Here is a 12,954-nt window from a genome sequence, read left to right as displayed (position 1 = left end):
ACAGACACTCTAATAAAGAAGACAATTCTTTTCTTTTTTCTTTTGTTTGTTTGTTTGGTTTTTCGAGACAGGGTTTCTCTGTAGCTTTGGAACCTGTCCTGGAACTAGCTCTTAGAAACCAGGCTGACTGCCTCTGCCTCCCAAGTGCTGGGATTAAAGGCATGCACCACCACTGCCCAGCCTTTTCTTTGTTTTTGTTTGGTTTTGTTTTTCTAGACAGGGCTCCTCTGTTTAGCTATAGCTGCCCTAAAATTCACTCTATAGACCAGGATGGCCTCAAGTTACAGAGATCCACCTGCCTCTGCCTCCTGAGTGCACCACCATGCAAGACAAGACTGTGGGTGGTGGCATAAGCTTTTAATCCTAGTGTTCTAGTAGAAGAGGCAGGTGGATCCCACCATCTTAATAGAAAAATGGGCTGTCAAAGTTGGCAAGATGTCTCAAAGGGTAAAAGTGTCTGACTGTCAAGCCCGAAGTTCTCCAGAACCCACAAGACAGAAGGATACAACTAAATCCTGGGAGGAGTCCTCTGACCTCCATATACTCATGTGTCCATATCCAAAAATAAATAAATAAAAGCATAAAAAAACCTTTCAACAACACTTGTCCAAGTAATAAATAACATGATTATTAAAAAATGTTAAATGGTAATATATACCTCATGGAAGCTATTCCAAGTCAGAAAGGTAAAAGTTGCCAAATTAATTTTCTCATACTTAAAAACTAGTTTTTGAGGCCGGGTGATGGTGGCGCACGCCTTTAATCCCAGTACTCGGGAGGCAGAGGCAGGTGGATCTCTGTGAGTTCGAGACCAGCCTGGTCTACAGAGTTCGTTCCAGGACAGACTCCAAAGCCACAGAGAAACCCTGTCTCAAAAAACCAGAAAAAAAAAAAACTAGTTTTTGTCAATCACATATTATCAATGAGTTATTTATTGAATGCTTACTATAGGGTAGACACTGGGGCATATAAAGAACTGAACAAAGTCTGACTTCATAAAGTCAGTTCTAATGAGGAAGATAAATACACTGACCTCCAAAATGTGTTTTGTACGGGTTAGTACATAAGGGAGAAAAGCAGAGCCCTTTTAAAAGGAAGAGAAACTGCTAACAAGAGGAGGTTTTTCTTAGGTGCTATCACAGGGAAAGAGAGATCTTGTGGACATTTGTACATCAATGACTCAAGTAAAGAGACATACATGTAGAACAGCAGTGATTTGGAAGTGACTGAAAATTTTCAATTTTCTTCTTTTTGTTTCGACTTTTGAGACAGGGTTTCTCTGTTGCCCAGGCTGTCCTAGAACTCGTTATGTAGAGCAGGCTGACCTCAAACACAGAGTGCTGGGGCCTGGCTTACCAGACCTGGCAAAAATTTTCAACTATTAAAAAGGTTTCACTGATTAAAAAAAAAAGTTTTACTGCAACAATCAGGAGATGAGGCAGGAGTTATCACACACAAGTTTAAAATCAGCTTGAACTCAATAGTGAGTTTTAGGTTAACCTGGCCCATAGAATACGACCTTGTCTTAAAATAAATGTTTTAATTTCCAGCACTGAATATAATTATCTATTTAAATTTCTATAGCATTCAAATGTACATACCTCCCTGACAAGGTCCTGTTCCAAGTTATGTCGCCCAAGTAACATTCTTCTCTTAAAGCGGCGACATTCTAGCTCCAGATACTGCCTTTGACGTCGAAGAAGGTTAGCTTCTTCTTCTGCCTGGAAATGTTGTATATTCTCCTTCTGCTTTGAAAGCCATTCCTGCTTTTCTTTTTTAGGTGTGCTCTGGTTTTCATTCAGCTCCTGGAAACAAAATCAACCAAAAAAATTTAGCTAGATAAAAATTAACTACATGAATGTATAAGGTAACCTGGTACATTTAACCAGTAATGTTTTGAGTTTTGTTACTGTTATTACTATGTAGCCTAGGCTGCTCTTGAATTTACAATCCTCCTGCTTTAGCCTCCTTGGTGGTAGAATTATGCAGTTCTACATCCTCATGACTAGCTATGATAAAATTTACTTACTTTTCACAATGAAGGGAACTTAATGTAGGGCCCTGGCCATGAAGAAAGCTACATCCCCAATCAATTACATGGTAAACTTAAAAGTAATAGTGTTTTCTTTCTAACAAGAGCTCAGCTGACCTGGAAAAGTTAAGTAATTTGTTTCTATGTACATCATAAATACACGAATAACTTCAGTTTTTACACAGCTTCATTTTCATGGTTCCTGACTTTAAAGCACAGAATACTTGGCTAATAAGTAAAACTTCAAAAATCTTTCCAAGAAGAGACAGAATTAATTTCAAGTTAGAAAAGAAAAGAAAAAGACAAAAAATATATCTTAATAAGAATTAAGGATAGGGCTGGAGAGATGGTTCAGAGGTTAAGAGCTCTGACTGTTCTTCCAGAGGTACTGAGTTCAATTCCCAGCAACCACATGGTGCCTCACAACCGTCTATGAGACCTGCTGCCAGCACCTTATATACAATAAACAAAAAAATAAATCTTATAAAAAAAATAAGAATAAAAGATTTAAGTATAATTTTAACTCCCTTGTTTTACAAGATTCTAAAAATTTCTTTAATGGAAAAACATTCATATTGGGCAAAACTGAAAAAAAACAAACAACTAATCATATTACCCAAGGAGATAAACTAAGATGATAATACTGGTAGATTTTTCATCAGACTCCTGAGTACAGGCTTACAGGTGAACAACACCATATCTATTTTTTATTTTACTTTAAGATTTATTTATTATGTATACAGTGTTCCGACTGCACACCAAAAGAGGGTACCAGATCTTATTATAGATGGTTGTGAGTCACCATGTGGTTGCTGGGAGTTGACCTCAATCTCTGGAAGAACAGTCAGTGCTCTTTACCTCTGAGCCATCTCTCCAGCCCCCACAATACAATTTCTAGATTAAGGAAATGATTCCATATCACTCCTACTCAACTAGAAAACTTAAATAAACTATAGATTATAATTAATGCTTTGATGTAAGCAGATATTTATTTTGTGGCCACAAATAAATCTTTATGCTAACTGCTAAGTAGAGAACTATTAAACACAACTAATAGCAGAAAAACACAGGGAATTTTTGTAAAAGAAGTACCTCCTTAAGCTGCTCTTTTCGAAGTTTATATTCTCTTTTTTGGGACTCCAAAAAGCTATTCAGTTCTTTCTTCTGTTGAGCTTGAATGTGTTGCTGGAATTTTTTCTCCTCATTGGCCATCACTTTAGCCTATATAGAATTTTTTAAAAAAAAATGAATCAAATTAGTTAAGAGGATAAATTTAAAAATCAGTTTAATATCCACCACCAAGAAAGAATACATAGTAGTAGTAGATGAGCAACAGAAGCATCAAAAAACAAATAACAAAACAACCTAATCAGTTTACCCTTTTCAGTTTAATTTCAGAGATCAGTAGGGTGGATTTATTTTATTTTTAAATGTAGTTACAAAACCAAAATGTTTTCCTCACTTTATTGAAAAAGAAAGTAACATTCTGCCTGGTGGAGTGGTATAAGTAAGCCTTTAATCCCAGCACTTGGGAGGCAGAGGCAGGCAGATCTCTGTGAGTTTGAGGCCAGCCTGGACTATACAGAGTGAGTTTGAAGGCAGCCAGGGCTGTTACACAGAGGAAACCCCGTCTCGGGAGGGGGGAATATGAGGGAGAGAAACAGAAACAAAAATAAATATGAAAAACTCCAAAACAAACAATCAAAACCACAAAACCTATATAGTCCCTTCAAGAAATAAAAACAAAATACATATTTATCTTCAAACATAAATGAATAGTTTAATAAATATTTTTAATTACATGTGTATGTGTCTGTGTATAGAGGTATGTGGAGGTGCCTGCTGAGGTCAGAGAAATAAGCTCCTCCTAATGCAGGGGTTACAGGCGTTGTGAACTACCTGATGTGTGAGCTGGAAATTCAACTCAGGATCCCTGAAGTATGTGCTCTTTAATGCTGAACCATCTCTCAGTTCTCTACCAAGCTTTTTTAGCTGAGTTAATTTATATATTAAAAAATGAGATACATTCATTTTCAAATTAGATCCTTACCTGTAACTCCTATTAAAGTGAATGTTAAATATTACATATGTGTTAAATATAATTTGGGTGGAGTGTGCACTGTTTTGAGCTTGCATATGTGAGTGTGTACAAGTGGAGGCCAGAGGTTGATTCTAGGTGTATTCCATAGTTTATGAGAGTCTCACTGAACTAAGAGCTCATCAATTCAGCTATAATGATCAGCTGTAACATTTTGTCCCAGTCATTCTCTTTTCTAGGGTGTACCTTTAAGCTTTTTTTGTTGTTGTTCTTACAGTGCTACAATAAAACCTTGAGCTTGTACATGCTAGGGAAGCACCGTATCATCTCCAGATCCTTGCTGTGTGACTCGGGTTATTTGTAAATTTGCTATGTGTGTTGCTCCGGCTAGCTTTCCTTCAACTTTCAATACTGTCTTTGTCTCACAAATATGCTGGGGGTTACAGTTATGTGCAATGACACCTGGCCTAACCAAGTTTACTTATTTATTTAAAGATAGGTCTTACTGTGTTGCACTGGCTAGACGATTAGCTGAGCTCAAAATCAGAGAGCCATCTTCCTCCACCTCCCAAGTGCTGAGGTTAAAGGCATACACCATCACAACTAGCCCGCACAATTATTCATTTGTCTGCCTTTGTTGTTGTTCTTTTGTTTTGTTTTGCTTTATTTTTCTTTTTTTTTTTAAATTTTTTTTAAATATTTATTTATTATGTATACAATATTCTGTGTGTATGCCTGAAGGCCAGAAGAGGGCGCCAGACCTCTTTACAGATGGTTGTGAGCCACCATGTGGTTGCTGGGAATTGAACTCAGGACCTTCGGAAGAGCAGGCAATGCTCTTAACCACTGAGCCATCTCTCCAGCCCTACTTTTATTTTTCGAGACACAGCGTTTCTCTGTAGCTTTGAAGCCCGTCCTGGAACTAGCTCTATGACCATCAGCACCCAGAACTACTACATGAAAATAAAACACACCCAATTTTCAGATTCACAATGCACAGATTCATTTACAGAACTAAGAAGAGAAAAAAAAATACAAGAGCCATTTTTGTTTTTGTTTTTTAAACAGAAAGCTTTATATAAGTTGTATAAGTGCTTCTCTTTCGTGGGTCAATTTACTTAGTTCTTAGGGTTAGATACTTTAAACATCAAAATGCTGACCCAAATCCTTCAGAGACGGACACAGTCTAAAAGAAATAAATAATATTAGTCACCTCTTTTTCCATAGCAGCTTGGTGTTTCTTGATAAGTTTCTCCATTTCTGCAGCAAAATTGTTACGCTGAGTTTCAAGGTCTTTGTCTAATCTGAGACGGTGTTCATCCATCTCTGCCTTTAGTTTATTTTCCAGAGTCATCAGCTGCTTTTGATGCTGCCGCCTCATCCTCTTATAACCAGACATCTGTTCTCTAAGTTCAGAGTCCTGTTCGTGTTCTTGCATCTGTCTTGTAACCTAGACACAAAATTGAGAAAAAAAAAGACCAAGTAAAACATTTTTCCCCCCACAAGAATTTAGAAAGCTGGGCATGGAGACACAGGTCTATAATCCTAGTGTTTGCTTTGCTGAGAAAAGGAATCGCCAAGAGTACAAGTCCAGATTGGTAGTATATATACATAATGAGTCTAAGGCCAAGTCAAATCTTTTATGTCATAAGACCCTATTTCTACTAAACAAAATAACAGTGATAAAGCATTTAGAACATTTCTATTACCTGAAGAGGTATTTAACCTAAGAAATGCCATTACAATTTACAATTAAATATCTAGCAGATCTTTTAAAGAAATAGGCTGAAGAGATGGCTCAGAGGTTAAGAGCATTATTTGCTCTTCCAGTGGACCTTGGTTCAATTTCCAGCACCCACATGGCAGCTCAACTGTCTTTAACACCAGGGGACAACACCAGAAAAAAGAAAGAAAAAAAGAAATAGACAAGCTGACTCTAAAACTTATATGAAAAATTACAGTATCTAGATTAGCAAAATATTACTGAGGAAAATAAAACAGTAAAATGTGCATATACTAATCAAGAAGACATCATGGTACTAGCATAAGGCTAAGATAAGCAGATCAAGAAACAAAACCGGGCTTAGTGGCACATGCCCTTAAACCTAGAACGTGGGAAGCAAAAGTAGGTGTATCTCTACGAGTACAAGGTTAGGCTGGTCTACAAAGTGAGTTTCAGGACAGCCAGGTCTACACAAAGAAACCCTGTCTCGAAAAAAACAAAACCAAAAAGCAAAACAAAAAGGTGGGCATGGGGGCACACACCTATAACCTCAGCACTTTCGAGGCAGATGCAGGTGGATCTCCAAGTTAGAGGCCAACCTGGACTACACAGAAAGTTCCAGCACAGCCAAGGATACACAGAGAAACCCTATCTTGAAAAACTGAAAGAAAAACAAAAAAATAAAGAAAAAGACACCAACAAAAATTAGAAACATCAATACACAAAGGTGTATGCCTATAGCCTCAACTACTTGAAAAATCTGAAGTGGAAGATCACTTATCCTAAAGAGTTCAAGCCTAGTCTGAGCAAGAGATTGAATCGCCATCTAAAAAACTAACCAACAACAAAAAACAAACCAGGTAGAAATTAACAAGATGGAACTAAAGCGATAGCTGTGAGCTGTCATGTGGTTGCTGGTAATTGAATCTTGGTCCTCTAGAAGAGCAGACTCTTAAATGATGAGCCACCTCTTCTCTCCAAGAAAAGTGGTTTTTAACAAACTATAAAAACAATTGGTTTGCCAGGCAGTGAGGGCGCACGCCTTTAATCCCAGCACTAGGGAAGCAGAGGCAGGCGGATCTCTGTGGGTTCAAGGCCAGCCTGGTCTACAAGAGCTAGTTCCAGGACAGGCACCAAAAGATACAGAGAAACCCTGTCTCAAAAATCCAAACAAACTGGCTCTGAGATCTCTGTTTTCTGTGTCCTGTAGTGTCTGGTTGTCCGCGTGACCGGATCTTGCCCACGCAGTCATGGCATCCGGCCACGCATGCATCGGAAAGCCGGCCCCTGATTTCACGGCTACCACGGTGGTGGATGGCGCTTTCAAGGAAGTCAAGCTTTCAGACTACAGAGGGAAGTACGTGGTCCTCTTTTTCTACCCGCTGGACTTCACTTTCGTGTGCCCCACGGAGATCATCGCTTTTAGCAACCACGCTGAGGACTTTCGAAAGCTGGGTTGCGAGGTGCTCGGAGTGTCTGTGGACTCTCAGTTCACCCACCTGGCGTGGATCAACACTCCACGGAAGGAGAGAGACTTGGGCCCCCTGAACATCCCCCTGCTTGCTGATGTGAGTAGAAGCTTGTCCCAGAACTACAGCGTGTTAAAAACTGATAAGGGCATTGCCTACAGGGGCCTCTTTATCATCGATGCCAAGGGTGTTCTGTGTCAGATCACAGTCAATGACCTACTGGTGGGACGCTCTATGAATGAGGCTCTTCTCTTAGGGCAAGCCTTTCAGTATACAGATGAGCACGGGGAAGTCTGTCCTGCTGGCTGGAGGCCCGGCAGTGACACCATCAAGCCCAATGTGGATGACAGCAAGGAATACTTCTCCAAACACAACTAAGATGGCTAAACATCAGTGATCCTGACTTCTTGGATCTCGCCCCACCTGGATGTCCTGTGCTGGCCCAGAAAAGACTAAATCCCCCTCCACGGTCTGTGTAGAGGATGGAGGCTGGGCCAAGGCTTTCTCATTCCCTACCTGGAATCTGGTGAATAGTGACCCCTGCCCAAAACCCACCCAGCTGGGCACAGGTCTATAGGAAACCAATAAAGTATTAGTGACAGTGAAAAAAAAATCCAAACAAACAAAAAAACCCAAAACAATTGGTTCTAAACACAGAAAAAAAATTATCCTTACCCTTTTTATCATTATTTTCACTTAAAAAAAATAGAGGAAAAGGAATGCTAAATAAGCAAGGGAAATGGAATTAAATTCCAGAACACATGTAAAAAAAAGTCTGGCATAGTGGAGTATTCCTATAATCTGAGTGCTAAGGAAGCAAAGGCAGGAGGATCCACGAAGCTTATTAGCTCTCAAATATAGTCAAATTGACAAACTATGGGTTCTAGTGATAGATCCTGCTTCAAAAAAAAACCCACAAGGATCATTTGGGGTAAATATAAAATAAATATAAAATTTTTTTGCAAGGCAAAAAACCCCCCAGATTTTCTGGACAACCAATTGTTTTAGAATTCTTTATTTTTCAAGATTTATTTTAATAAAAAATAATCTAGTTTATGAGTGTTTTGCCTGTATGTGTGTCTGTGTATATGATTCAGTGCCCTGAGAGGCCAGAAGAGACGTTTTATCCTCTAGAACTTGAGTGCCATATTTCCAATCTCTATTGTAACTTTTTAAAATTATGCGTGTGGGGAGAGGGTATGTGTGTGTTGGTGCAGGTGTTCAAGGAGACCAGAGGTGTGAGCCAGAGTTACTGTCACTTGTGTGTTACCTGACAGGGTGCTGGGAACCAAAGTCTAGTCTTCTGCAAGGTCAGTACACAGTCTTAACTGCTGTTAACATCTCGCCCCCATTCTACCTTTAAATAGACAAGTATTTCTTGGGCTGGTCAAAAAACCCAAAACACTAACCATGAAGAAAAGATAAAGATTTTTTTTTTTGAGACAGTCTCTCACTGAACTTTGAGCTTTTCTGATTCAGATAGACAAGGTGGCCGTTGAGCTGCCGGGATCTGGACATCCTCACTTCTTAGTACTATTATTACAGATGTGTGTTGCCATAGCTGGCTTTTTACATGTGTGCTGGGGATCCAACTCAGGCTGTTGTTTTATTTTTCAGACAGGGCTTCTCTGTGTAGCCCCGGCTGTTCTGGAATTAGCTCTGTAAACCAGGCTGGCATTGAACTCAAAAGATCCACCTGCTTCTGCCTTCCAAGTGTTGGGGATAAAGGCATGTACCACCACCACCCAGCCAACTCATGTTTTTATGCTCATGTTGCAAACACTTTATTAACTGAGTCTTCTTCTTAGAACCACAAACACTATGTTCTTGACTGCACATCATATAGTTTCATGGCCATATAGCACCATGAGACTGGCAAACCAGACAACTCAGAAAGCTTTATTTTGATGTGTGGTGTTTGGGATAAAGGTTTGGAGTAAATGATTTAAGTGCTCTACTATTGATGTAAATTGTCAACCCTTGCTTTGTTTTGTTTTCTTCAGACAAGGTCTCAACTAGGTAGCTCAGATTGGTCTTGAACTCGAGATCCTTCTCTATCAATCTTTTAAGTGCTAGAATTACGGGCATATGCCACTATGCTATATATTCTCTTTTGTTGTTTCTGCCTGCCTCTGCCTTCTGAGATTAAAGGCATGCACCACCACAGCCCAGCAGTCATGCTATATATTCTAATAACATAATCATGATATCTTTATGTACTTTCCTTTTAACTTGAGAATCTTTTACCATGCTTTGCTCTACAGGGTCTCACTGTGCAGCCATGGCTGGGCTATTTACCATGCTGGTCTCAAACTCACAGAGATCCACCTGCCTCAGACATCTGAATGCTGGGATTAAAGACATGTACCACAACTGGTTACTTTTAAAATCTCTTACAATTTTATGTATTTTTTACCAGTGGGGATCTTTGGAGGAAGAGTGAGACTATCAAAGCAATTATGCTTATGACTTTGGCCAGTATCCCAAGAAACAAAAAAGGAAACATTATACTTTTTTGGTTAGAACTCAAGAAAGTGGACGGCTTAGCAATGAAGACCTGCAAGCACGGCTGGAACATGATTTTAAATGTTCCATAATATGTTTGTAATGGAAAAATATCCATATTCATTGTTTTTTTGGAAAACAGAAATTACATTTAGAGCATAGTAATACAATCAACTGCAATTTTCAACAGTTCCTTCTTTGTGGCAACTCTAGATATATATCTTGAACAAAGTTTGTGCTAACACATCTGAAATGTTAATTTTATGCAGCAATACACTGATTCTCTTCTCTGTGCCTAAAACCTAACAATTTGATACTACTTTAAAAAAGTATTAAAATTTATTTGAATGCCTGTTTAATTAGTATTTTGTAGGTCTCTTACACATTCTAAAATGTTTACTACATGAATAAATATCAATACATTACTAGTTCAATATTACTTAGAGTGCTTTCTTCTAACAGAGAAATTAAACACTGAATGTTTTACAAAATAAATACCAAAGAAATAAGAAAGTTAAATATATTTGAGTAGATACTACCAACATAACAAAGATACTCGTTTTGGACAGGTGAATACATACCAGTGATGCCGTTCGTATGGTTGCAAAGTGTTCTCTATTACGATAATGTGATTTGTGACGGGACACTTGAGGTGGAGACTGTGGATCTGATGCTCTTGTTCTAGGATCTCCTTCTTCTCTATAATTTTCCTCCTCCTTAATAGAGAAAGAGAGTGACAGAGAAAATATTTTGTGAAGTGACTTTTTTGAGGTTTCAAGGAAAAGACTAAAGACAATTTTAATCAATAACTTCAAAAAAACAATTTTACAAAGCAGAAAGAGAAACTAAAAATACTATTACTGTCAACACAAGCTGAGTTAGCTGAAATTACTTCCATAGTGTGTGAAAAAGTACAGATTCAACAAACAAAATATACAGTTTTATATTCTATATATTATATATCAACCGAAAAGCTTGAGCTGGAGAGATTGCTCAGTGATAAACAGCAATTCTTGCACAGGACCCAAGTTTAATTCCCAGCACACATCGGGCGGCTTATAAACACCTTTGACTCCAGCTTCAGGGGATCTGACACCTCTGGCAACTCTACTCATTTGTATGTACCCCCACATATACACATATTTTAAAATAAAACTGAAAAGCTTTAATGTAACTTAAAAACAAAATAGTATAGCATGTAATCAATGTTTCAAATGATGGTGATTAAAAAATTAAATACGTGTGAGTTTTATAAGCAATGCAGTGTAATACTACTTTGTTGTGTTTTGATTATAGACATGTCAAACTATAAGTTTAAGATTATATTTATAAACCGGGCGGTGGTGGCGCACGCCTTTAATCCCAGCACTCGGGAGGCAGAGGCAGGCGGATCTCTGTGAGTTTGAGACCAGCCTGGTCTACAAGAGCTAGTTCCAGGACAAGCTCCAAAACCACAGAGAAACCCTGTCTCGAAAAACCACACACACAAAAAAAAGATTATATTTATAATATTTCTGTCATTTGTCTAAAATAAACAATTTTAAGAGATGTACCACAGCCACACAGCAATTAATGTTTTTTAAGATTTATTTTCATTTATTTTAAAATGTATTAATTTTTATTTTATGTGCCTACATGTATGTCTGTGTGAGGGTGCCAGATACCTTGTAGACAGTTGTGAGCTGCCATGTGGTTGCTGGGAACTGAACTCAGGATCTTTGGAAGAGCAGCCAGTGCTCTTAACGGCTGAGACATCTCTTTAGCCCCAGTAAGATCTCTTTTAAGTTCCAGGTCAGCCAAGGCCACATAGCCAAACCTTGTCTTTAAAAAAAGAAGCTGCCGGGCGGTGGTGGCGCACGCCTTTAATCCCAGCACTCGGGAGGCAGAGGCAGGCGGATCTCTGTGAGTTCGAGGCCAGCCTGGTCTACAAGAGCTAGTTCCAGGACAGGAACCAAAAGCTAGTTAACAATTTTTCATTTGGCCATTACAATTGGCACCAATTACATTTTCAATGTTATAAATTTATCAACACTTTATATCACACCTCAAATAGAAACTTACTTTCTTTCTTTTTTTTTTTTGGTTTTTTTGAGACAGGGTTTCTCTGTACCTTTGGCGCCTGTCCTGGAACTAGCTCTTGTAGACCAGGCTGGCCTCGAACTCAGAGATCCACCTGCCTCTGCCTCCCCTCCCGAGTGTTGGGATTAAAGGCGTGTGCACCACACGTCTCCCTCCAATAGAGATACTGAAACTAAACTTTTGATCAGCAAACCAGCCCCAATTAAATATTTTCCTTGATAAGAGTTCCCCTGATCTTGGTGTCTTCACAGCAATAAAACATGTGTATATATATATATATGTGCACGCACACTATAATTTCTTTATTCACCCATTTGTTGGTAGGCATATGGTTGTTCCCACTTCTTAGTAATTGTGTCTAATAACTTCTAGATAAAACCACAGCTTTAAAATTAAAAAGATCATTCTCAGATGGAGGGGAAGGAGGACTACTGTAAGTTTAAGATCGGTCAGGGCTAGGCAGCAAAACTCAGTCTTTAAAAACCCAGAAATCTTAAGAACATGTTTTTGTTGCTGTTGTTGTTCAAGGTTTCTCTGTTTAACAGCCCTAGTTGTCCTGGAACTTGTTTTGTAGACCATGCTGGCCTCAAACTCACAGAGATCCACCTTCCTCTGCCTCCACAGTACTAGGACTAGAGGTGTGAGCCACTACTGTTTGTCAGAACATTTCTATATTAAGTTCTCCTGCCAAGAGTTACCTGACTTGTCTTTTTTTCCTAGTATTAAGAACTGAATCAAAGATGACCAACCCAGCCTGCTTTGAACTGAATTCAGGGTCACATGTATGGTAGGACAGCACTCTACCACATTTAATTTACACTTAAAACTGCAAAGGAGAACTGGGAAGACAGTACAACTGAGAAACCTTGCTTCTAAGCTAAGGTGGAGAGAGTGATCAACGAAAAGTGTTCAATCTGGGGCCTCGACATGTGGAAACATACCAACATAGGACATGCTCAAAAAATTCAGCAGAGAATATAGCAAACACTGACATTTACTAAATCCTAAATTTGCAAATTTGTTGTTGTATTTTAAATATAAAAGTGGATACTGATACGCAGTGGTGAAATATACCTTTAATCCCAGCACTCAAGAGGCAGAGACAAGC

The 12,954-nt window shown here is 38.7% G+C and overlaps 1 protein-coding gene and 1 pseudogene across 5 annotated transcripts in view; one reads left to right on the top strand and one right to left on the bottom strand.

Moving 5' to 3' along the window:
• Window positions 1–12,954, bottom strand: part of Taok1 (TAO kinase 1) — an 80,863-nt gene that overhangs the window by 22,427 nt on the left and 45,482 nt on the right. For all 5 annotated transcript variants that reach the window (XM_075991560.1, XM_075991559.1, XM_075991558.1 and 2 more), the window contains 4 exons: window positions 10,349–10,483; window positions 5,284–5,520; window positions 3,125–3,253; window positions 1,602–1,805 (listed from right to left, as the gene is read on the bottom strand). In XM_075991560.1, the coding sequence (XP_075847675.1) occupies window positions 1,602–1,805; window positions 3,125–3,253; window positions 5,284–5,520; window positions 10,349–10,483 (705 nt within the window). The remainder of the gene's footprint in view (window positions 1–1,601; window positions 1,806–3,124; window positions 3,254–5,283; window positions 5,521–10,348; window positions 10,484–12,954) is intronic.
• Window positions 6,976–7,819, top strand: LOC142831900 (peroxiredoxin-2 pseudogene; annotated as a pseudogene).

This window comes from Microtus pennsylvanicus, chromosome 11 (genome assembly GCF_037038515.1).
Source record: "Microtus pennsylvanicus isolate mMicPen1 chromosome 11, mMicPen1.hap1, whole genome shotgun sequence".
NCBI classification, from domain to species: Eukaryota; Metazoa; Chordata; class Mammalia; order Rodentia; family Cricetidae; genus Microtus; species Microtus pennsylvanicus.
This window is presented reverse-complemented; position numbering and strand designations above follow the sequence as displayed.